Source organism: Nerophis ophidion, linkage group LG29 (genome assembly GCF_033978795.1).
Source record: "Nerophis ophidion isolate RoL-2023_Sa linkage group LG29, RoL_Noph_v1.0, whole genome shotgun sequence".
Taxonomy (NCBI): Eukaryota; Metazoa; Chordata; class Actinopteri; order Syngnathiformes; family Syngnathidae; genus Nerophis; species Nerophis ophidion.
This window is the reverse complement of record NC_084639.1, coordinates 13,808,048-13,833,517: the sequence shown is the minus strand read 5'-3', so window position 1 is coordinate 13,833,517 and position 25,470 is coordinate 13,808,048. Positions and strand designations below refer to the sequence as shown.

The 25,470-nt window shown below is 41.0% G+C and overlaps 2 protein-coding genes across 3 annotated transcripts in view; one reads left to right on the top strand and one right to left on the bottom strand.

Annotated features, from left to right (window-relative positions):
* LOC133546025 (integrin alpha-6-like) overlaps positions 1 to 2,179 on the bottom strand; it is a 61,699-nt gene extending 59,520 nt beyond the window's left edge. Inside the window, exon 1 of the mRNA XM_061891831.1 lies at positions 1,946 to 2,179. Within this exon, the coding sequence (XP_061747815.1) occupies positions 1,946 to 2,106 (161 nt within the window). The 5' untranslated portion in view covers positions 2,107 to 2,179. The remainder of the gene's footprint in view (positions 1 to 1,945) is intronic.
* A 20,184-nt stretch (positions 2,180 to 22,363) lies between these two features.
* Positions 22,364 to 24,539, top strand: LOC133545892 (immunoglobulin gamma-1 heavy chain-like). 2 transcript variants are annotated; one of them, XM_061891610.1, is made up of 7 exons: positions 22,364 to 22,428; positions 22,516 to 22,851; positions 23,154 to 23,468; positions 23,563 to 23,595; positions 23,690 to 23,815; positions 23,897 to 23,940; positions 24,073 to 24,539. In XM_061891610.1, exons 1-7 carry the CDS (start codon positions 22,386 to 22,388, stop codon positions 24,133 to 24,135), a joined length of 960 nt encoding a protein of 319 aa, XP_061747594.1. In that variant the 5' UTR covers positions 22,364 to 22,385; the 3' UTR covers positions 24,136 to 24,539. The 2 variants fall into 2 exon arrangements, with proteins under 2 accessions (XP_061747594.1, XP_061747593.1); XM_061891609.1 differs by having other exon boundaries at positions 24,026 to 24,539.
* The last annotated feature ends 931 nt before the right edge of the window (positions 24,540 to 25,470 follow it).

The following is a 25,470-nucleotide window of genomic DNA, read 5'->3' as shown; positions in this document are numbered from 1 at the left end:
GCGTTTGTGACCCCCGACTTAAAGGTTCATAAAAGATTTCATATAGGAACTGCTTAGGCTCATTTTTCATCCCACTTGTGTAAGAGTGGGGTTTATTTTGATTATTAATGACACATTAAATACATATGCAGATAGCCTCAAGTCACAAACATGATTTAGAGATAAATACCAGTAATATGGAAATATATTAACTTTTTATTTTACAAAAGTTGAAGAATAACATTTTTGCCTCTAAGTTGACGATTGCTCTGGTTCTTCCTACTGCCTTTTGTACAAACCCTGTTTCCGTATGAGTTGGGAAATTGTGTTAGATGTAAATATAAACGGAATACAATGATTTGCAAATCCTTTTCAACCCATATTCAATTGATAGCACTACAAAGACAAGATATTTGATGTTCAAACTCATAAACTTTTTTTTTTTTTGCAAATAATAATTACCTTAGAATTTCATGGCTGCAACACATGCCAAAGTAGTTGGGAAAGGGCATGTTCACCACTGTGTTACATCACCTTTTCTTTTAACAACACTCAATAAACGTTTGGGAACTGAGGAAACTAATTGTTGAAGCTTTGAAAGTGGAATTATTTACCATTCTTGCTTGATGTACAGCTTAAGTTGTTCAATAGTCCGGGGTCTTGTCGTATTTTACGCTTCATAATGCGCCACACATTTTCGATGGGGTACAGGTCGGGACTGCAGGCGGGCCAGGAAAGTACCCGCACTCTTTTTTTACGAAGCCACGCTGTTCTAACACTTGTCTTGCTGAAATAAGCAGGGGCATCCATGATAACGTTGCTTGGATGACAACATAAGTTGCTCCAAAACCTGTATGGACCTTTCAGCATTAATGGTGCCTTCACAGATGTGTAAGTTACCCATGCCTTGGGCACTAATACACCCCCATAACATCACAGATGCTGGCTTTTGAACTTTGCGCCTATAACAATCCGGATGGTTATTTTCCTCTTTGTTCTGGAGGACACCACGCCCTCTGTTTCCAAATATAAATCGAAATGTGGACTCATCAGACCACAGAACACCTTTCCACTTTGCATCAGTCCATCTTAGATGAGCACGGGCGCAGAGAAGCCGGCGGCGTTTCAGGATATTGCTGATAAATGGGTTTGGCTTTGCATAGTAGAGTTTTAACTTGCACTTACAGATATAGCGACCAACTGTAGTTACTGATAGTGGTTTTCTGAAGTGTTCCTGATGCCATGTGGTGATATCTTTTACACACTGATGTCGGTTTTTGATTCAGTACCGCCTGAGGGATCAAAAGTCCATAATATCATCTCTTACGTGTAATGATTTCTCCAGATTCTCTGAACTTTTTGATGATTTTACGGGCAGTAGATGGTAAAATCCCTAAATTCTTTGCAATAGCTTGTTGAGAAATGTTGTTCGACAATTTGCTTACAAACTGGTGACCCTCACCCCGTCTTTATTTGTGAATTACTTAGCATTTCATGGAAGCTGCTTTTATACCCAATCATGGCACCCTCCTTTTCCCAATTAGCCTGCACACCTGTGGGACGTTCCATACAAGTGTTTGATGAGCATTCCTCAACTTCATCAGTGTTTATTGCCACCTTTCCCAACTTCTTTGTCACGTGTTGCTGGCATCAAATTCTAAAGTTAATGATTATTTGCAAAAAAAAAAAAGTTTATCAGTTTGAGCATCAAATATGTTGTCTTTGTAGCATATTCAACTGAATATGGGTTGAAAATGATTTGAAAATCATTATATTCTGTTTATATTTACATCTAACACAATTTCCCAACTCCTATGGAAATGGGGTTTGTATATGGTGTAATGACAAACTGTAACTTCTACCACAAAATACCATAACTAATATCATAACTGAAATGTAAGACTAATACTCTCTTTCTGGGATGTAATGGATCTTATTTATTGTCAACTATCTCACAATCACTTACAAGTTCTTTTTGGTAGGGTTCAGCTGCTGATGGAAGGCAATGGAAAACCCAAAGAGGCTGCCCTGGTCTCCGGTCTTCTCCAGGACATGGTGGGTGTCCAGGTTGAAAGCGGCGACGTTTAAACTCCACAGACACGCCGCGCACAAAACAAAGACTTCCATGATTCAAAGGACACACTGTATGAAAGCAAAGCTGGCGGAGTGTAAACTTTCATAATAAAACGGTCGGCCCCTTCGGCACACACAGACAAGGAGTGGCCGCCGATGCCGTACTTTATGAGTTGATAGGCAGAGTTAATATTAAACAGATTTGGTTGTTTACGAAGGAGGCCGAACGTGAGACACACCTTAGGTGAAAGTGTCACTACGGGTTGGAATTACAGAGATGTTTGATGTCATTCATTCTGGACTCATTTATTGGTCCCTCGTGAGACAAGTTCAAGTCTAAAGTACGAATAAAATGTTTTAGTCCTGCATTTAAGTTGTTTTTATTAGTTTTGATTGATTGATTGATTGATTGATACTTTTATTAGTAGATTGCACAGTACAGTATATATTCCGTACAATTGACCACTAAATGGTAACACCCGAATACGTTTTTCAACGTTAATCAATTCATGGTACAAATATATACTATCAGCATAATACAGTCATCACACAAGTTAATCATCATAGTATGTACATTGAATTATTTACATTATTTACAATCCGGGGGGTGGGATGAGGAGCTTTGGTTGATATCAGAACTTCAGTCATCAACAATTGCATCAACAGAGAAATGTGGACATTGAAACAGTGTAGGTCTTATTTAGTAGGATATGTACAGCCAGCAGAGAACATAGTGAGTTCAGATAGCATAAGAACAAGTATATACATTAGAAGTACATTTGAGTTGTTTATAATCCAGGGAGATGGGATGTGAATGGAGGAGGGTATTAGTAAAGTGTTGAAGTTGCTTAGAGGTGTTGTTTTAGAGCGGTTTTGAAGGAATATAGAGATGCACTTACTTTTATATCTGTTGGGAGTGCATTCCACATTGATGTGGCATAGAAAGAGATTGAGTTAAGACCTTTGTTAGATCGAAATCTGGGTTTAACGTGGTCTGTGGAGCTCCCCCTGGTGTTGTGGTTATGGCGGTCATTTACGTTAAGGAAGTAATTTGACATGTACTTCGGTATCAAGGAGGTGTAGCGGATTTTATAGACTAGGCTCAGTGAAAGTTGTTTTACTCTGTCCTCCACCCTGAGCCTGCCCACTTTGGAGAAGTGGGTTGGATTGAGGTGTGATCTGGGGTGGAGGTCTAAAAGTAACCGGATTAGCTTATTCTGGGATGTTTGGAGTCTAGATTTGAGGGTTTTGGAGGTGCTGGGGTACCAGGAGGAGTTAATACTCCTAATTCTGCCAGTAATTACCAGAGGTGTGGACTCGAGTCACATGACTCGGACTCGAGTCAGACTCGAGTCATGAATTTGATGACTTTAGACTCGACTTGACAAAATGTAAAAAGACTTGCGACTCGACTTAGACTTCAACATCAATGACTTGTGACTTGACTTGGACTTGAGCCTTTTGACTTGGCATGACCTGCTACTTTCCCCAAAACCCAACGATTAAAAAGTTATTCAGGAGCGCTCCGTATCTGTCCGTGTCTGTCAGCGTGTGTGCAATAGCGGCGTGTGCGCTACCTGTCAGAACAACAGCCAATCAAATTACATCCACGTAATTTTCGTAACACACTTCCAAAGACATGCGCCTGGGGATAGGTTGATTGGCAACACTAAATTGGCCCTAGTGTGTGAATGTGAGTGTGAATTTTGTCTGTCTATCTGTGTTGGCCCTGCGATGAGGTGGCGACTTGTCCAGGGTGTACCCGCCTTCCGCCCGATTGTAGCTGAGATAGGCGCAGGCGCCCCCCGCGACCCCGAAAGGGAATAAGTGGTAGAAAATGGATGGATGGATGGAGCATTCAGCCAATCAAATTACATGAAAACCAACGAAAAATCTCTCAAACAACACGCCAGTGAGGAAAAGTTATGCCAAAATTTGTTTTGTTCGGGTATAAAAACTATGACTTGGTCAACAAAAAACGAATTGCCGCATCTTATAAGTAGACGCAGCATCGAGCGCTACTGCCTATCGCCGCTGACGTGACGCGGGGCCGCCATCTTGGAGTGGTGATCCGCTCCACTCAGGGCAATTCATTTGGCAGGAGCAGTGAACTGTCAGCACATTTAATTCATTTTACCTCACTGAATACCACTGATATTCACGCGCTTTTTTGTCATACGTGTAACTATGATAAAGGACACATTTTTTTGGCGTGTTCATAGTTTGCTTAAAAATAATAGAATATTCTTATATGCTATAAATAATCAGACGTCCAAGATCAAAACTGGGAATAATAATCCCAGAGAAGGGGAAAAAAAGGTCAGCTATTTCTAAATTGAAGAAACAATATGATTAGGTTATATATACATGTGTATATCCTACATAAACAATGTATGAATACATTAGATATCTATATAGCTTATAGACTGTATTTCTGTTGCTGCAACAGCAGATAGTTTATTCTGTCTTGACACTTTGTATTAATATTTTCTATTACATTCTTCCCTTAAATGATCATGTTTACAGTGATTGTTTTAAATGTATTTTTCATGTATGTTGCTTTGGATAAAAGTGTCTGCCAACTTAAACATATATAAACACCTGAAAGTCTTTATATCAGCTAAAACCACCAATCTGTTTCACAGCAAATTCTGTCTTACCCAACAAAGTTAGTATTTGAATATTGTTACTAGAAGACTTATTCCTGATTACAGTTATACTGTTAAGACAGTATTGTCTTATACTTTGCCTAAAATGAGAATGCTTCATAATCAGTGGCGGCTGGTTAATTTTCCATAGGGCCATGAATTCTAAAAAGTACAACTCTGTTCCTTGTTATGTTCATGTATTTGTTATGTTTTCCATGTGTACGCGCACATAAACACACATACAGTATGAGATGAGATCAATGAGATGAGGTAAGAACAGGATAGAAACTGCTCTGGAACTAGTTCCAATGCTATATGCCATGGAAATACAATGTTAACACGTTTGTGCAAATAAGTACATTTGTACTTGTTTTTCCAAATGTGTTCATTCTGTAAAGGAATGAGTTAAATGTTTAAAATAACTGGTTAATAGTACTATTATGAAGTGCAATGTCAGCACAATTTTTTTATTATACTGTAAATACATACAGCGTTTTAAAAGCATACACAATCTGTGTAAATGTATTAGTTTGTGGTTAAAAGGACTTGAAATGACTCGAAACTCAAAATGCAGGACTTGGGACTTGACTTGAGACTTGCCTGACTTGACTTGGGACTTGACTCGGGACTTGCCTGTCTTGACTTGGGACTTGACTCGAGACTCGAGGTCAAAGACTTGAGACTTACTTGTTACTTGTAAAACAATGACTTGGTCCCACCTCTGGTAATTACACAATGTTTTACTGCAATGTACAATCATGTGTTCCTAAATGAGGGCACACACCCAAAAGCTCAATGAAGTTCTAAGGAACCTAATCTTATCAAAGTAAATCAACCAACAGCTGTCAGGAACTCGCATGGCTGCAGTTGTAGTGACCTCAAGAGGCAGGAACCAGGAGAACGGGGGTCAGGGAAGAGGATTTTAATATAATTAAACGGAAGAAAGCAGTCTCGTGTCAAGACTTGGACTTTGTTGATGTTTGTTTTCCCGTGGTGCAAAGCGACTGGACTGGACATGGCGTGAAGGTAATGACATCTTTTAATATTAACTCGAAAGTACTACAAAAACAAAGGGTATATACAAAAGGCGCTCACAGCGGAGGTACAAAACTTGGCTATGAGAACAAAAACCAGCACAAAGGCAGAACTATGGACAAAAAAACGAAAACACTTACTGTGACAAGAAACGAGCATGAAAAAGCGTAGCATGGATCATCAGCATGAATAACAAGGGGTGTGTAGAGGGTGATGTCACCACCTGACTGCCTGGCAACTGCAGGCTTAAATAGTGATGTGGTGATTGACAACAGGTGCATGAGTCCAAATGAATCAGGTGCATGACATGAGGACAGGTGAAAACTAATGGGTTATCATGGAAACAAAGCAGTGAGTGAAAAAACAGGAATTGACAAAATCCAAAAACCAAACAGAACATAGCCAAACTAAACAGGATCACCAGGACATGACATCTTGCATGTAACAGTTCACATACATAAATCAATCCTCCAATATGTCCCGGCAAGAAATCTGTGTTCAAAGAACTCCGGCTTATTAGTGATTCCCAGAGCCCCAAAAAAGTCTGCGGGCTATAGAGCGTTTTCTATTCGGGCTCCAGTACTCTGGAATGCCCTCCCGGTAACAGTTAGAGATGCTACCTTAGTAGAAGCGTTTAAGTCCCATCTTAAAACTCATTTGTATAATCTAGCCTTTAAATAGACCTCCTTTTTAGACCAGTTGATCTGCCGTTTCTTTTCTCCTCTGCCCCCCTCTCCCTTGTGTAGGGGGGCCATGGATGAAGTACTGGCTGTCCACTGTCCCTCATGAGACAATTTTAAGTCTCAAGTACGAATAGAATGTTTTAGTCCTGCATTTAAGTTGTTCTTATTATTTATTACTTTTAATTCTGACAGTAATTACACAGTGTTTTCTGCAATGTACAATCATATTTTCCTGGAACCTGAATGAGGGCACACACCCAAAAGATCAATGAAGTTCTAAGGAACCTAATCTTATCAAAGTAAATCAACCAACAGCTGTCAGGAACTCGCATGGCTGAGGTTGTATTGACCCCTAGAGGCAGGAACCAGGATCAGGGAAGAGGATTTTAATATATTTAGACAGAAGAAAGCAGTCTTGCATGTAAGAGTTCACAAACATAAGTCAATCCTCCAATCTTCCATTATGTCCCGGCAACAAATCTGCGTTCAAAGAACTCCGGCTTATTAGTGATTCCCAGAGCCCAAAAAAAGCTTGCGGGCTATAGAGCTCTGGAATGCCGTCCGGTTAACAGTTACAGATGCTACCTCAGTAGAAGCATTTAAGTCCGATCTTAAAACTCATTCGTATACTCTAGCCTTTAAATAAATAAATAAATAAATGGGTTGTACTTGTATAGCGCTTTTCTACCTTCAAGGTACTCAAAGCGCTTTGACACTACTTCCACTTTTACCCATTCACACACACATTCACACACTGATGGAGGGAGCTGCCATGCAAGGCGCCAACCATCACCCATCAGGAGCAAGGGTGAAGTGTCTTGCTCAGGACACAACGGACGTGACGAGGTTGGTACTAGGTGGGATTTGAACCAGTGACCCTCGGGTTGCGCACGGCCACTCTCCCACTGCGCCAGTTGATCTGCCGTTTCTTTTCTTTTGTCCTCTGCCCCCCTCTCCCTTGTGGAGGGGAGGGGGGAGACACAGGTCCCGTGGCCATGAATGAAGTGTTTGCCGTCCAGCGTTGGTACCCGGGGTGGACCGCTTACCTGTGCATCGGTTGGGGACATCTCTGCGCTGCTGACCCGTCTTCGCTTGGGATGGTCTCCTGCCGGCCCCACTATGGACTGGACTCTCACTATTATGTTAGATCCACTATGGACTGGACTTTCATAATATTATGTTAGACCCACTCGACGTCCATTGCTTTCGGTCTCCCCTAGGGGGGGTTTCTCATAGTCATTCACATCGACGTACCACTGGGGTGAGTTTTTCCTTGACCTTATGTGGGCTCTGTACCGCGGATGTCGTTGTAGCCTAAATAGGCATTGATTGATTGATTGATTGATTGATCCTCAAGCACTGAAGAGCGCGCAAGACAGGCATAAATAGAAACATGCTGATTAGCACCAGGTGTGGGCCGGCTGCCAATCAACAGCAGGTGAGAGTATTTCGATCTGTAAAAAGCGCTTTATAAGTAAAATGTAATTACTTACTTACTTATCAGTGACAGGAAATTAGTAACAAAATAAGAGCGCTGGACAGGAAAATAAACCAGCCACCCAACCATTATCTACTGCTTGTCCCTTTTGGGGTCACTTGGGTGCTGGAGCCTATCCCAGCTGCACTCGGGTGGAAGTCGGGATGAAATCAAACCAAACACAGGGAAATATATTCCAGACCGTTAATATACAAACACCGGTATAGTTATTTATAATTTGTTGAGGTGTTAGGCTGCAACTTGATATGCTTTTAAATTCAGATTTTCTTTTCAAATTCGATAAAACAAGAATCTTACTTGCCCATTGTCAGGAAATATATGTTATTTTCACACTAAAAACATTAATTTAGAGTTTTTTACTTTTTTGAGAAACTATAACCCATTGGGTTTAAAAGCCGAATAATATTTGTATTAATTAATTATGTTTTTTGTTTTTTTTCACAAAACCCAAAACCAATGACATTGGCACGTTTTGTAAATGGTAGATAAAACAGAATACAATGATTTGCTGATCCTTTTTAACCTATATTCAATTGAATAGACTGTAAAGACTAGATATTTAATGTTCGAACTGAAAAACTTTATTTTTTTACAAATATTTGCTCCTTTGGAATTTGATGCCTGCAACATGTTTAAAAAAGCTGGAACAGGTGGCAAAAATGACTGAGAAAGTTGAGAAATGCTCATCAAACGCTTATTTGGAACATCCCACGGGTAAACAGGCTAATTGGTAACAGGTGGGTGCCATGATTGGGTATAAAAGCAGCTTCCATGAAATGCTCAATCATTCACAAACAAGGATGGGGCGAGGGTGACCACTTTGTGAACAAATTGCCCAACAGTTTAAGAACAACTTTTCTCAACGAGCTATTGCAAGGAATTTAAGGATTTCACAATCTACGGTCCGTAATGTCATCAAAAGGTTCAGAGAATCTTGAGAAATCACCGCACTTAAGCGATGATATCACAGACCTTGGATTCCTTAGGTGGTACTGCATCAAAAAGCGACATCAGTGTGTAAAGGATATCACCACATAGGTTAAAGAACACTTCAGAAAACCACTGTCAGTAACCACAGTTGGTCGCTACATCTGTTAGTGCAAGTTAAAACTCTACTATGCAAAGCGAATGCCATTTATCAACAACACCCAGAAACGGCGCCGGCTTCGCTAGGCCCGAGCCCATCTAAGATGGACTGACATAAAGTGAAAAGTGTTCTGTAGTATGACGAGTCCAGATTTCAAATAGTTTTTGGAAATTCTGGACATCGTGTCCTCCGGAACAAAGAGGAAAAAGAACCATCCGGATTGTTCTCGGCGCAAAGTTCAAAAGCCAGCATCTGTGATGGTAAAAGGGTGTATTAGTGACCAAGGCATGGGTAACTTACACGTCTGTGAAGGCACCATTAATGCTAAAATCGTGGTCGCCCCTGCTTATTTCAGCAAGACAATGCCAAGCCACGTGTTACAATAGCGTGGCTTCATAGTAAAAGAGTGCGGATACTAGACTGGCCTGCCTGTAGTCCAGACCTGTCTACCATTGAAGATGTGTGGCGCATATGAAGCCAGAAATACGAGAAATGAAAAAAACTAGTTTTTCAGTTCAAACCATTAAATATCTTGTTTTTGGAGTCTATTCAATTGAATATAAATTGAAAATAATCTGCTAATTTTTGTATTCTGTTTTTACTTACAAATTAAACAACATGCCAACTTCACTGGTTTGGGGTTTTGTACATAACCTGATAGATTTGATTGAACTGCTAAAAGCAGTTTATTTATGTCATCCAAACAGACGAAGGCCTTCTGTCCTCCAATGGTTGTGCAGCAGCCACCTCCTGTTTGCGCTTATTCAAAATGTACAGCGCTTGTGAAACTAAACCTGTTTGTGTCAACTGACAAAGCCACAAAACACTTCATGCACCTCATATCAAATTCTGCTCAGGTTGTTTTTTTCCATCACAGGAAATGCTACTATTTGTATGTCTGTGTATGAAAGAGAGTCAGACAGTATTTATGGTCAGTAAGCATGAAGTGCGTGTGTGGGTGTTTATCGGCTTTGTGAGCCCCTAGGGTTGAACAAACAACAAGGGTCCCGATTTGTAACATGGGCCTGAACCATGATAATGTATCTTGACGTCCGACTAAATACAAACTAATAAACAAGTGTGTGTATGTTTTGCAAACTGAAACAAACATTAAGGGTGCGGGGACCAATATATTTTATTTACTTTCGTACGACTATTTCAGTACATAGCCAGCCACAAGAAAATGAAAGTGAATAAAATGTCAACCCTACAACTAACATTTGATTGTTCCAGGTAAAATGTAATTTAGAAAAAGTTACAATGTTGATGTGGAGAGGCGGAGCCGACGGTCCGACAGAGTGGTAGGGCATGCTGGAGCAAGATGGTGGCAAGGAGGCGGGGAATGCATGCAAACGGCGAGGCGGGGCGTGCCGGGAGCGACGCCACGAGCAAGATTAGGTGCGTGGATCGCGCACCTGGATACAATTTAACAATCCTCTCGCACTGTTTAAAAGGGCAGCAGCAGTGAATGTCAGGGAAGAGGTGGAGAAGGAAGAAGGAGGAGGAGAGCCGGCAGCAGAACCTGAAGAGCGAGAGCAACAGAGAGCGAGACACGAGAGACGGAGACGCGGCCGGCTGAAAAGCGACCGAGGAGCGAGCAGCGGAAAAGCGACCAGATCGGAAGACAGCTTGTTATTGAAAAATAAACAAGAGTCAAACCTGCTCAATCATGTCCTTCCTGAGTGGTCCATAGAACTAACACGACAACAGTGCAAGTTGTTCACAGATGACTAATAAAACAGAGCTGTTTTTTTTTTTTACTTATTTAAAACTGTCATTGCTCAAAACATAATATTGAATCAAAATCAATGTTTTTATGAATTATTGACCTATCCAAGGCTTTGAATACTTCACATCAAATATTCCACTTTGGTGGAAGATTTTGCATACTTTGTGTGGTTGCCATAAAACAAAACAAAATAACATAGTTTTCTTTGACAAAAATGGCAGAAAACAAAAAAAATGGAATATAAAAAAAACCCCCAACAACTTAGAATTGATGGATAGCTCTGAAGTTGATGTAGACCAGACTTGGGCAATTATTTTGACTCGGGGGCCACATTTTGTCATGCCCAGGATATCATGTTTTGTTTTGGTCATGTTATGTTTTGTTTTTTGGACATTCAGTTCCTGCGTTTGCACTTCTTTGTTTTCTTGGTTTCCATAGTATCTCATTAGTTTCTACCTTGTCTCCAAGTCACGCCCCGGTACTCAGTTTTCACACCTGTTAATCATTATCATGGTCATTTTTTAAGCCATTCTGTTTCTGTTTTCGTCCTGGCAATTTTACCTTAACTACATACCTCTAAATTCCTATCTGCTTCATGCCATGTTATGCTGTTCGTTTTTGTCCACGCCACGTAAGTTTTTTACTTATGCCTCAGTGCAAGTTTTGTTTTTTCATGCCACCCTGCAAGTGTTTTTGTTTCATGTTTGTATTTTGTAGCCTAGTATTCGTACCTCCTTGTGAGCGCCCTTGTTTTGCCTTTTTTTGAAGTTTTGTTAGAATATAAATAAAAATGTACCTTCATTCACGCCTGGCTCGTGCCAATCATCCTTTGCATTGAAGAAACAATCCAAGTCCCAGTCCATGTTTGACACATTTAAAGACAAAAATGTGTCTGGGGGCCGGTATATCTATTTTTAGGAACACTAATACAAAACGTCACAATAATGTCTGATTGAATGCTAAAAACATGATGACAGACTGCCTTAAAAATATAAAGGAATTTTACATTTTTCTATTAATGATAAAATACTGAATATTGACAAAATATGAACGTCACACCCCCTTTCGATCGACACATTTTACAATCAAGGGAAACGCAACACAAATGCAACAAATAGTGAAAAATGAGCGCGAAGGGTACAAAATAAAGCCACCTACAATCTGATATGTCTGATATATCACTAAGCTTTAGAACTTTGTTGTGAAAATCTCCTTCTACATCTGTGGAAACGCTCCCCACCCACACTGCTTGGTGACTCGTCTGAGCTGCTGTGACTTACATTACCATAGTAACTAATTAGATCACCTTAGTAACTAATTAGATTACCATAGTAACTGGTATATCATCCACAAGCGCTGACTCCAACCATTGAAATACTTTGTATAGTTGAAGACTTTTGGTCGTTAGAAAACATGTCTGCACATCAAAATGGCAGCTACACTTTCCATCTTGAAGACCTAAAAGATTATTAGTGAATGTCTGGCGAGCCAGATTGAAAAGCTCAACGGGCCGCATGTGGCCTTAATTTGCCCAGGTCTGATGTAGACTCTAGAGATTAAAGCGTTAAATAGACAATGTAAGTATGCCTTGGCACACCATTATCATTAGAGACATCAGATGATATCGGACTGCCAAAATTATCAGCCGATAAACGCTTTAAAATGTAATATCGAAAATTATCGGTATCGGTTTCAAAAAGAACAAATTATGATTTTTTAAACGCTGCTGTGCGGAGTGGTACACGGACGTTGGGAGAAGTACAGAGCAGTTGCTTCTCCCAGTCATACTAGCCAACCCTCCCGATTTTCCTGGGAGACTTCCGAATTTCAGTGCCCACTCCCGAAAATCTCCTGGGCCAACCATTCTCCCGAATTTGTCCCGATTTCCACACAGACAACAATATTGGGGGCGTGCCTTAAAGGCACTGCATTTGCATGCTGGCCCAATCACATAATATCTATGTTTTTTCACACGCACAAGTGAATGCAAGGCATACTTGGTCAACAGCCATACAGGTCACAATGAGATTGGCCATATAAACAACTTTAACACTGTTACAAATATGCGCCACACTGTGAACCCACACCAAACAAGAATGACAAACACATTTCGGGAGAACATCCGCACCGTAGCACAACATAAACACAAAAGAACAAATACCCAGAACCCCTTGCAGCACTAACTCTTCCGGGACGCTACAATATACACCTTTCCCTACCGCCTACCCCCCTCCCACCTCAAACCCCCACCAACCCCGCTCACCTCAACCTCCCCATGCTCTCGCAAGGAGAGCATGTCCCAAAATTCCCAGCTGCTGTTTTGAGGCATGTTAAAGAAAAATAATGCACTTTGTGACTTCAATAATAAATATGGCAGTGTCATGTTGGCATATTTTTCCATAACTTGAGTTGATTTATTTTGGAAAACCTTGTCACATTGTTTAATGCATTATCTAAAAGCTGTTTTATCTTTTTGAAAGTCATGTTAGATGTTAAAACGATGCTGTCTCGGGGGGCCAAGCACTAAAATTGGTATTAATGAATTTAATCGCTAGAAGTGTTTTGAGTTAATAGCTTAGCCACAGAACCCATACATCTTGTAAGTGGAGGCACTACTTTACCAGGGTGTGGAGAGGCGGAGCCGACAGTCCGACAGAGAGGCAGGGATGGCGGCGGGGATGGCGAGCGAGCGGCGAGGGGTGGCTTGCCAGGAGCGACGCCACAATCGAGATCAGGTGCGTGGATCGCGCACCTAGATATGATTAATGAATCCTCTCGCGCTGTTTAAAAGGGCGGCAGCCGTGAACGTCAAAGAGAGAGGTGGAGAGACAACGACAGAACGAGACGAAGCGCATGCAACCCGGAAGACGACGCGGGCGTCTGAAAAGAAACCCAAAAATGAAACCTTGACAAAATGTGAACGACTCTCACTGTCGTGCGGGTTCCAGGGACCACCAAGGAAGGACTTGGTTTTGAGCAGTTTTGGCTTTCTTTATTTTCCAAAAGGAAAAGTATTTTTCCGGTTGCTTTTCAGTCACCCGTGTCGTCTGCCTCTCGCTCCAGTGTGCCCTGCCTCTCTTTTGGACTGTCGGCTCCGGCTCTCCACACAGGGCTTGTCAGAAAACCATAGAAAACCACTATTCTAATCTGGTCTTGTATGTTGTAGAATAAAAAAAAATATATATATACAGACTGGAAAGTTTGGGTGGATATATTTCCACTGAGGTAGATGTGACAATGATGGCAGCCAATGAGATAGCCCCTAAATAGATCCCTCCCATTTGGTTTGATGTGGTTCAAGTCAATAACCTTAAGATGCTGTCTAGATGGTCTGATGTTCACTTGGTCAAACGAGAGGAGAAAATGTGGATCGTGCTTCATCTGCTGCTCCTGCTCCAAAGTGGAGGTAAGTCCATGCTCAGTTCCAATGGAGACATGTTCATACTGTACATGACTCTTATTAATATGTCTTGTTTTCTCTTCAGCATGTACAGGTGCTTACACTTTTTCCACTTAGACTGTTGGACCTGGACAAAGTGTCTCTCTGACATGTCCTCGCGGGAGCAATAGGAACACTGACTACCTGTTTTGGATCCGACTTGTTTCTAAAACCTTTCCTGAAGTTTTAGCTTCGACGGCATTCTTAAATTTAGGCTTTATTGAACGTGGAAAGAACGGACATCGCATCACAGCCAAAAAAGTATTGGAAACATTTGTTCGGCAAATTAACCAAGTAGAGAAAACCAATACAGCAATCTACTACTGTGTCAAACTGCATTGATACAACATGACGTTTTTGACTGGGACATTCCTTCAGGTCAAAGGTATATATGACAAAAAATAATTAGAAAACAGTTTAAATCTACAATTTACATATCGTCTGTTCATAGATACTGATGTTAATTTGGCAGCTGTAACCTCTGCATTAACACATCACAGTAATTTTTTACCGTCAAGATTTGAACAGAAGTGAATGTCGATCTGTGGAATCAAAGTCACAGAGTGCTGAAAGACTTCAATTTGTCTTGCACTCTTCCCAGAACCAGAATCCTACGTGTCTGTTGTCTCTGAAGTCCAACCAGGACCGCCTGTGAAGTTGCAGTGCTCAGTCCTCTCCCACTCTGGGAATGACATCTGTCAGGATGGACACAAAGTGTCCTGGTTCAGAACTGGACCAGAAAGTGTCCATCCCAGCTTTGTTTACACTCATGACGAATGCGAGGAGATCAAAGATAAATCCGCACAGAAATGTGTCCCCACTTTCTCAAAGAACGTCAACTCCTCTGATGCTGGAACTTACTTGTGTGCTGTGGTCACATGTGGGAGGATTTTCATGGGAAATCCAATAAAAGTCAACAACACCCAAGGTAAATATTAATTCAGTAGTATTGACAGATTCATCATAAATGTTTTTTGCTAAAAAAGTATTTATTTTTTTTAATCATAACTATCCAGATGGCTGCAACTGTGATTCAAACAAGTATGTTGTCTTTGTCTTGAGTGCTGCTCTGGCCTTAAGTTTTATTATGTCAGCCTTCCTCATCAACAAGATCAGGACAAAACGATGTCTTTGCTGTAAAGGTAAAAACAAAAAAAGCTCAACATGATTACTCATTAGTTTGCTCTTCTATGCTTTGTCTTCAATTTTTGAGCCGGTCCACTCGAGGAAACGTTCAGTCGCCCCGAGCAGGTGTAAGGAAGTTTGTAAAAATGTTTTCTGCATCATTGCTTGGTTTTCAGGTTCTTCTCATGTCACAAATTACTTGTTTCCTCAGAGAGACGAGAACTCTTTGGTTTATTCCATGCCGGCCATTGTCACTAAGAAAAATGACAGAGCGAGGCAGACAAATACGAGGGCAGCGGAAGAATTCAGCACGTACGCTGACGTGTGTCTTCAAGACACAATCCTCACCACACAAAATTAAAATGTGTTCAGATACACATTCTGTTAATAATACACATTCTAATACTTTTTTTCTATGTAAGAAATCATAACGGAGACACAGAGATGAGGTAGGAAAAATTAAGCACTGCTTCTTCCTGCTCCTTTTGAAAATGTTTTTTTATGTTAATGTAAAAGTGATTAACTTGTTAAACATAAATTAAACTATTCCCAAAACTGCAAAGAGGCTTTGGAAATGATCATAAAAGTTGTACAAACCCTGTTTCCAAATGAGTTGGGAAATCGTGTTAGATGTAAATATAAACGGAATACGATGATTCGCAAATCCTTTTCAACCCATATTCAGTTGAATGCACTACAAAGACAAGATATTTGATGTTCAATCTCATAAACTTTATTTTTGTTTTGCAAATAATAATTAACTTCGAATTTCATGGCTGCAACACGTGCCAAAGTAGTTGGGAAAGGGCATGTTCACCACTGTGTTACATCACCTTTTCCGGCTTGCCTGGGAACGCCTCGGGATCCTCCGGGAAGAGCTGGACGAAGTGGCAGGGGAGAGGGAAGTCTGGGCTGTGGAGAGGGAAGTCTGGGCTTCCCTGCTTAGGTTGCTTCCCCCACGACCCGACCTCGGATAAGCGGAAGAAGATGGATGGATGGATGGATGTATGAATGGATGGATGGACTATGTTCATAACCTTGGGTGGCAGGGTAGGGAGGAATCCCCGATCAGTAGGAGATTCCTTCCCTCCGCTAGCCTGTGGGCCACCCTTGGGCAAAGTGGAGTACCCATTTAGCCTCCCTAACAAGGTTTAGGTGAAGTCTCGGCAGGCAGGTGATGGATAAAAATGTCATGTACTGGTGATCATGTTTAGTTTGGCTATGGTCTGTTTGGTTTTTGGATTTTGTCAGTTCTTGTTTTTTCACTCCCTGCTTTGTTTCCATGACAACCCAGTAGTTTTCACCTGTCCTCATGTCATGCACCTGATTACTCATGCACCTGTTGTCAATCACCACATCACAAGAGCAGGACCAATAGACTCAAAAACTCCTTTGTCCCACATGCCATTAGACTGTGAAACTCCTCTCTGGGGAGGGGGCCGGGGGGTACTAGGATGACGGGGATGCAAAACAATAACGTTTTCATAACATGGTCACTATTGCCTAGTTTCTCTTTTTATATTCTTATTTCACTGTTATATTTTTATTCCCATTGTTGCTTTTTATTTGTATTCTTATTTTAATATTTTTCGATTTTGTTTCCATTTAAAACGCCATTCTTCATTTTTTACTTTTTAAATTGATCTCAACTCTGTACACTGCTGCTGGAATTTTAATTTTGCTGAAGGAACTCTCCTGAAGGAATCAATAAAGTACTATCCATCTATCTATCTATCTATCCATCTATCTATCTATCTATCTATCTATCTATCTATCTATCTATCTATCTATCTATCTATCTATCTATCTATCTATCTATCTATCTATCTATCTATCTATCTATCTATCTATCTATCCATCCATCCATCCATCCATCCATCCATCCATCCATCCATCCATCCATCCATCCATCCATCCATCCATCCATCCATCCATCCATCCATCTATCCATCTATCTATCTATCTATCTATCTATCTATCTATCTATCTATCTATCTATCTATCTATCACTATTTAAGCCTGCAGTTGCAAGGCAGACAGCCTGGCAACATCCCACTCTATACACCCTTGTTATCCATGCTGATGATCCATGCTGCACATTTTCCTGCTCTTTTCTCGTTCCAAGTAAGTTTTCTTTATTCATGCCATGGTTTGCAAGTTTTGTTTTATCTCCAAAGTTCTGCTTTTGTGCGGGTTTTTTTTACACCCTTTGTTTTTGTAATACTTTTGAGTGTTAAAATTAAAATATGTCATTACCTTCATGCCAGGTCCGATTCAGTCGCTTCGCACCTCGGGAAAACAATCCACTCCATAGTCTTAGTCTTGACAGAAAATAGGCAGAAGATATTTTGGTGTTGTACAATGGCTGGGAAAACATGCTTAGTATAGGCACTGCCCTTATAGAAAGGAATTGCAAACTACTATAAGTAACTCTTGCAAATAAAATCATGGTATCAAAGTTTTCAAAATTGTCGAGCAACAGTGTAAAGGGGTCACTAACCAGCTTAGGGATACCTCGCTTGGTAGGGATAGTCACGTGCAAAAGGTGACACCAGAACACCATCTTGCTACTGTTCGCATACGTATATGTAAGGAAATCATCAAATGGAATGTGAAGACTATTTACCTGAAAGGGAAACTAGATAATGTCAAACAAGAAATGAGCAGAATGAAGATCAATATTTTTGGACTATCAGAAGTACGATGAAAGGTGCCGGTGAAATAACATCAGAAAACCACACAATTTTATACTTTGGAGGTGAGAAACACGAAAGAGGAGTTCGAGTCATTTTGGATCCCGAATGTTCGAAGGCATTGAAATGATTCTTTGGACAGTTGCAGACAGAGTACTTGTTGTTAAACTTAGAGGAACATCCTTTGAAATTGGTCTCATACAAGCTTATGCACCAACAGCAGACCGAGGTGAGGCAGAGAACTTCCTTGAAAGAGGTATTGTAAACAATCAACAACTGAGAAAATTAGAGAAAACTGAAATGTGGTTCTTTGGAAAAAATACTCGACTTTTCAGTCCATGATATGCAAAGTAATGAAGAGGTATGGGCAAGGGCAAAAATGAGAAGATTTCTAATTGCAACAATGCGAAAAAGGCAGCTGAAATTTCTTGGACATATCATGAGAAAAGACAGTTTAGAAAAACTGATATTAACAGAAAATCTAGTAGGAAAGAAAGCTACAGGTCGACAACGAACAACATATATCAACAGCCTAAGAAATGTTATCGGAAACATCAATAATATAGAACTCATACATAGAGCATACGACAGAGAATAATTGAGAACCCTGATCACCCATGCCTGCAAACAGGCCTGATAGGGACATTATTCAGAATTACCTCTTAGATACACTACTGAAATGCTCTCACATAAACAACTGAAATGTTTGTCTCTCACACACACTACTGAAACACTCTTATACACACTACTGTTTCAGTGTGTATAAGAGTGTTTCAGTAGTGTATGTGTAAAAAAACCTTTCAGTTGTTTATGTGAGAGCATTTAAGTGAGAGCATTTATAAATACTACTGAAAAGCTCTCACATAAATAACTAAAATATACACATTACTGTTTCAGTAGTGTGTATAAGAGTGTTTCAGTAGTGTGTGTGAAAGAAAAACATTGCAGTTGTTTATGTGAGAGCTTTTCAGTAGTATGTTTAAGAGTGTCAGTAGTGTGTATAAGAGTGTTTCAGTAGTGTATGTGAGAGAAAACACGACTGAAACACTCTTATACACACTACTCTTTCAGTAGTGTGTATATGAGTGTTTCAGTAGTGTGTGTGTGAAAGAAAAACATTTCAGTTGTTTATGTGAGAGCATTTCAGTAGTATGTATAGGAGTGTTTCAGTAGTGTGTATAAGAGTGTTTCAGTAGTGTATGTGAGAGAAAAACATTTCAGTTGTTTATATGAGAACATTTTAGTAGTGTATGTAAGAGGTAATTGTAAATAATGTTGTTGTGAGTTCATGCACTGTGTTGGTTTTGTTCTTTGAACAAGGTGATGTTCATGCACGGTTCATTTTGTGCACCGGTAAAAAAAAACATATAACTTTGTCTTAAATTTGAAAGAAAAAATACATATATTTTTCATTAAAAAAGGGTTCGGTGGATGCGCATTTGAAACTGGTGGGGTTCGGTAACTCCAACAAGGTTAAGAACCACTGATCAATACCTTTGGCCGTTCTAAGACAGTCGTTTGCAGGAGTTATCTCACCCTCTGAGAAGTTTTATTAATGTTTTCCAATGTTGTAAAAACGTGTAGAAAAACATTTTAGATTTCAACCTTTCTGCCAACGGAGATTTGCGTCATCCTGCGACAAATAGTCATTTTGATTGTAGGCTAATATAGCTAATTAGCCACTTACATCATGTCTTGACCAAATACTTATTTTCCACCATAGTTTACAAACAAATTCTTTAAAATTCTTACAATGTGATTTCCTGGATTTTTTTTGTCACACTCCGTCTCTCACAGTTGAAGTGTACCTATGATGAAAATTACATACCTCTGTCATCATTTAAAGTGGGAGAACTTGCACAATCGGTGGCTGACCAAATACTTTTTTGCACCCCTGTAAGTGTTGGCACAAACGGTCTTTCCCTTTGGATTTAAAACTCCTTCCACGATTTCACAGGGCCTTTTGAATGAACTTTGAGACATTCAAAAGTTTTTTTTTCCATGACTCTGCGTCAGAAAATTCCTTCAAAAAAACTTTCTTTGCTTCAGACCTGCATCCTACTCGATACATTGTTGGTAATAACGTCAAGTTTGTAGAGCAACCCAAGATAATTTCTCGATAGTGTCTGCTATTTGACATCAACATAGCCATTACAGACGCAATATTTGTAATCTGTGCCAATATTACAAATGATATCAGTTAAAATAAGTTGTAAGGATCCGCAATGCCGAGTGTGCCGAGTTAAAATGAAAAAAGCAGCCCACAGTGTACTGGAGGCACATGGTGTATGACCAATAGTCGCATCGGGCCCCTTCTACAGGTCCTTCCAGGTATCCTCAGCCTTCCTGGTAAGGTCTATTCAGGTGTACTGGAGAGGAGGCTACGCCGGATAGTCAAACCTCGGATTCAGGAGGAACAATGTGGTTTTCGTCCTAGTCGTGGAACTGTGGACCAGTTCTATACTCTCGGCAGGGTCCTTGAGGGTGCATGGGAGTTTGCCAAACCTGTCTACATGTGATTTGTGGACTTGGAGAAGGCATTTGGCCGTGCACCTCAGAAAGTCCTGTGGGGAGTAATCAGAGAGTATGGGGTATCGGACTGTCTGATTGTGGTGGTCCACTCCCTGTACAATCAGTGTCAGAGCTTGGTCCGCATTGCCAGTGGTAAGTCGGACACGTTTCCAGTGAGGGTTGGACTGCGCCAAGGCTGCCTTTTGTCACCGATTCTGTTCATAACTTTTATGGACAGAATTTCTAGGCGCATTCAGGGCGTTGAGGGGATGCGGTTTGGTGGTTGCAGAATTAAGTCTCTGCTTTTGAGTTGGTCGTGATGGCTTCATCTGGCCAGGATCTTCAGCTCTCACTGGATCGGTTCACAACCGAGTGTGAAGCGACTGGGATGAGAATCAGCACCTCCAATTCCGAGTCCGGGATTCTCGCCTGCAAAAGGGCGGAGTGCAATCTCTGGGTTGGGGAGGAGACCCTGCCCCAAATGAAGTATTTCAAGTACCTCGGAGTCTTGTTCAGAGTGGATCGTGAGATCGACAGGCGGAATGGTACGGCGTCTTCAATAATGCGGACGCTGTATCGATCCATTTTGGCGTAGAAGGAGCTGATCAGAAAAGCAAAGCTCTCAATTTGCTGGTCGATCTTTGTTCCAAACCTTACCTATACGGTCATGAGCTTTGGGTTATGACCGAAAGGACAAAATCACGGATCCAAGCAGCTGAATTGAGTTTCCTCCGCCGGGTGGTGGGGCTCTCCCTTAGAGATAGGGTGAGAAGCTCTGCCATCCGGGAGGAGCTCAAAGTAAAGCCGCCGTCAGATGAGGTGGTTCAGGCATCTTCTCAGGATGCCACCAGAACTCCTCCCTAGGGAGGTGTTTAGGGCACGTCCGACCGGTAGGAGACCTCGAGGAAGACTCGGGACACGTTGGGAAGACTATGTCTCCCGGCTGGCCTGGGAACGCCTCGGGATCCCCCGGGAAGAGCTGGACAAAGTAGCTGGGGAGAGGGAAGCCTGGGCTTCCCTGCTTGGGCTGCTGCCCCTGCGACCCAACCTCGGGTAAGCGGAAGAAGATGGATGGATGGATGGACTATTCTATGATCCGCTCTGTGCCAGGCATGTCCTCTTTCGAGGTACACTACTGGTCATTGCGTTTGGCTCTCATCCAGACACATACCCCTTAAGAATGACACCAGCACAGGTTCTAGGTTCCCTTTCCTATCAAAAAGATAGTTGATCCCTCTGCAGTTAAGCTCAAGTAACCTCCCATCCTTCGGTTTGACCCTGCTTTTAATTATTCTATTAATTCATTGTAATTTTTCCAGTCTATTGCCCTCTCCTTCCAGGCCCCCACCTCCCGCCTGACTAATTGATGACCATCCGGTCTTTAATGTCAACCCTATCGTTGGTGTTCGTACTAGAGGGTAACTAGTGTATTGGGAAGGCTACGGCCCTGAAGAGCATTGTTGGATTCCTCACTCTTTCATCCTGAAAACTCTTCAGATAGAAGGGCCAATCTTTACAAGGGATATTAAGATAGTTAGTGGAGGCTTCCTTGGTATCATTTATTAGTTGCAAATGAAAAAGTTTAAATTAAATTGAGCACAGATGCAGTATAAATGAGTGTTTTAGTGATGTGCACAAATCTGCAGAAACGGTTTTCTTTGCCACATAAAGACTGCATGGTTAAAAAAAAGTAGTAAACCACTGTGAGAGGATGATACAAAGGGACTGGAAAGTTTCGGAGGACATATTTCCACTGAGGTAGCGGCGGCACTGATGAGCCAATGAGATAGCAGCAACATAGTTCCCTCCCATCTGGTTTGATGTGGTTCAAGTCTAAGATTGACTGAGATGGTCTGATGTTCACTTGGTCAAACGAGAGGAGAAAATGTGGATCGTGCTTCATCTGCTGCTCCTGCTCCAAAGTGGAGGTAAGTCCATGCTCAGTTCCAATGGAGACATGTTCATACTGTACATGACTCTTATTAATATGTCTACTTTTCTCTTCTTCTCTACAGAATGTGCAGTTGCTTACACTTTTTCCACTAAGACTGTTGGACCTGGACAAAGTGTCTCTCTGACATGTACCGTGGGGTCAACTACGAATGTCCAATACGTATTTTGGATCCGATTTGTTTCTGGAATCTCTCCTGAAGTTTTGAAGTCAACATCATTTCACAGTTCAGGCCCTTTAACATCAAATACTGGACATCGCTTCACGGGCAAAAAGGAACAAGAGACAATTGTTTTGCAAATAAGTCAAGTAGAGAAAAGTGATACGGCGATCTACTACTGTTTCAGAGTACGATTAGATCAACTCGTGATTTTAAAAGGAACATTCCTTCAGGTCACAGGTAAATATGACAAATAATTAGAAGACTATTTGAATAATACATTCTCCGTACTTTGTGACATACCTTCTGTTCATAGATACTAATGTGAACTTGACCACTTGTTCAATAATTCAGCCTGCAAATGTCCAAATGTACAAATAATATTTTATTGTAATTTTACATGCACTACAAGAAATATAACCTCTGCATTAACACATCACATTATTTTTTACCTTCAAGATATCAACAATAGCAAATGTCGATCTGTGGAATCAAAGTCACAGAGTGCTGAAAGACTTCAATTTGTCTTGCACTCTTCCCAGAACCAGAACCCTCCGTGTCTGTTGTCTCTGAAGTCCGACCAGGACCGCCTGTGAAGTTGCAGTGCTCAGTCCTCTCCCACTCTGGGAATGACATCTGTCAGGATGGACACAAAGTGTCCTGGTTCAGAACTGGACCAGAAAGTGTCCATCCCAGCTTTGTTTATGGCGAATGCAAGATCAAAGATAATTCCACACAGAAATGTGTCCACACTTTCAAAAAGAACATCAACTCCTCTGATGCTGGAACTTACTTGTGTGCTGTGGTCACATGTGGGAGGATTTTCATGGGAAATCCAACAAAAGTCAACATTGAAGGTAAGAATTTATTCATCTGTATTGACATATTTATCATTAATGTTTGTTGCTATATAAATATTAACAGTTGTTTTTTTTAATCACAACCGTTCAGATTCCAGCAGCTGCGATTCATACAAAATTAAGAGTGAGAATTTTTTCATCTATATCGACATATTCATCATTCATGCTTGTTGCTATAAATATTAACAGTTTTGTTTTTTTAAATCACAACCGTTCAGATTCCAGCAGCTGCGATTCATACAAGTATGTTATCTTTGTCTTGAGTGCTGCTTTGGCCTTAGGTTTCTTTATGTCAGCCTTCCTCATCAACAAGATCAGGACAAACAACTGTTTTTGCTGCAAAGGTAAAAAAACAAAAAAAAAAAAAAAAAAGCGCATTATCAATCAATAGGTTGTTCTTTTAAGCTTTTTCTTCAATTTTTCAGCTGGTCCACAAACACTCGATGAAACATTCAGTCGCTCCCAGCAGGTATAATGAAGTTTGCAGAAACATGTTGTGCATTTTTGCTTGGTTTTCAGCTTCTTCTCATGTCACACATGACTTGTTTCTTCAGAGAGACGAGGACTCTTTGGTTTATTCCATGCCGACCTTTGTCTCCAGGAAAACTGGCAGATCGAGGCAGACAAATACGAGGGCAGCAGAGGAATTCAGCACGTACACTGACGTGTGTCTTCATGACTCAATCCTCACCACACAAAATTAAAATGTGCTCTGATACACATTCTGCTACTATTTTTTATTTTACATTTTCATTATCTTTACTTTTCCCCCATGATAAAATGACAACTGAGACTAGAAGACGAGGTAGGAATATCTTGATTCTATGTCAGTGAAATTGTGATTTTTTCTTCGAGGAATTTGTGTCAAAACTGTTTATAGAATTGAAACACATTTATAGAAATCAACCAGGAGGACCCTAGATTTATTGTTTTAGAAAGATGCAAGGTGTAAGCCTATCGACGGAAACTATTGAAATCCGAGTTGTACTTTTGTGCTGATTTGGAAATGTCCACTATGTTCATGTATGCTGATTAAAATGTAATGTAAATAAAAAGGTACTAAACATTTTTTAGTCAGCCTATTACTGCTGTGTGGAGTCACAGTGCAACGATTGTATTACAAGCGTTGTTTGCAACTTTACGCAGCTGATTAGAGGCCGCTAAAACTCAGAAGTCTGCAAGCAGTAAATCCCACCTAAAAACATATGAAACATACAATGTGGGCGCAAACTTTCACGACCTGTTTACACAGGTAATGTTGTGGCACATGCGCAGTCTGCGTCTCCCTCCGCTGCGGGTCCACCCAGAAGAACCGCTGACAGCCCACTTCAGACATGCCCCCGCGCTCATCAAGCGGACCACGCCCACTCTCCGCCGCAGCCGGTGGCAGTCCACGCCTGACACACCTGTGACTGATGGCGTGAAGCTTTATAAAGGGACCAGTGGACCAAGGATCCTGACGGGAATTTACTTCTCATTTGACGTACAGTAAGCGATCATCCTGCTTTATGCGATCCTGTTCTCCCTGTGTTCTGCCTCTCCGTGTTCTCAGTGTGTTTTCTTGTGTCGCCCCCACAGTACTTCCATTGCCTGGAAAAAGAGCTGTGTGTCCCTCTTTTCCCTGCATCCCCCTCTGGACTCTGACTGCCTCCCTCAATCCTCGACCCCCACTTTAGACTCGAACCTCTTGACGCCCCTCTCAGCCCCACGGACCCCCCGCGTGTACCCCGTATCACCTGCCTGTCCCCCGGGACGTTCTTTCACTCTCGTCAACACCTTGATAACACACACTTCAGTTAATCTACACACATAGTAACACACATTAACACTTGGGTTTGACACACTCCATTTCCTTAGTTTATTTGGTAGTATTGTTTGATAGTATTATACATAAATTGACTTTATATATATAATATATTGATGATTACTGCCACCTGGTGTCCGTTTTCCGTCACCTCCATTTAGTAAACCATAACAGGTAAGACTTCGTATATTGTTT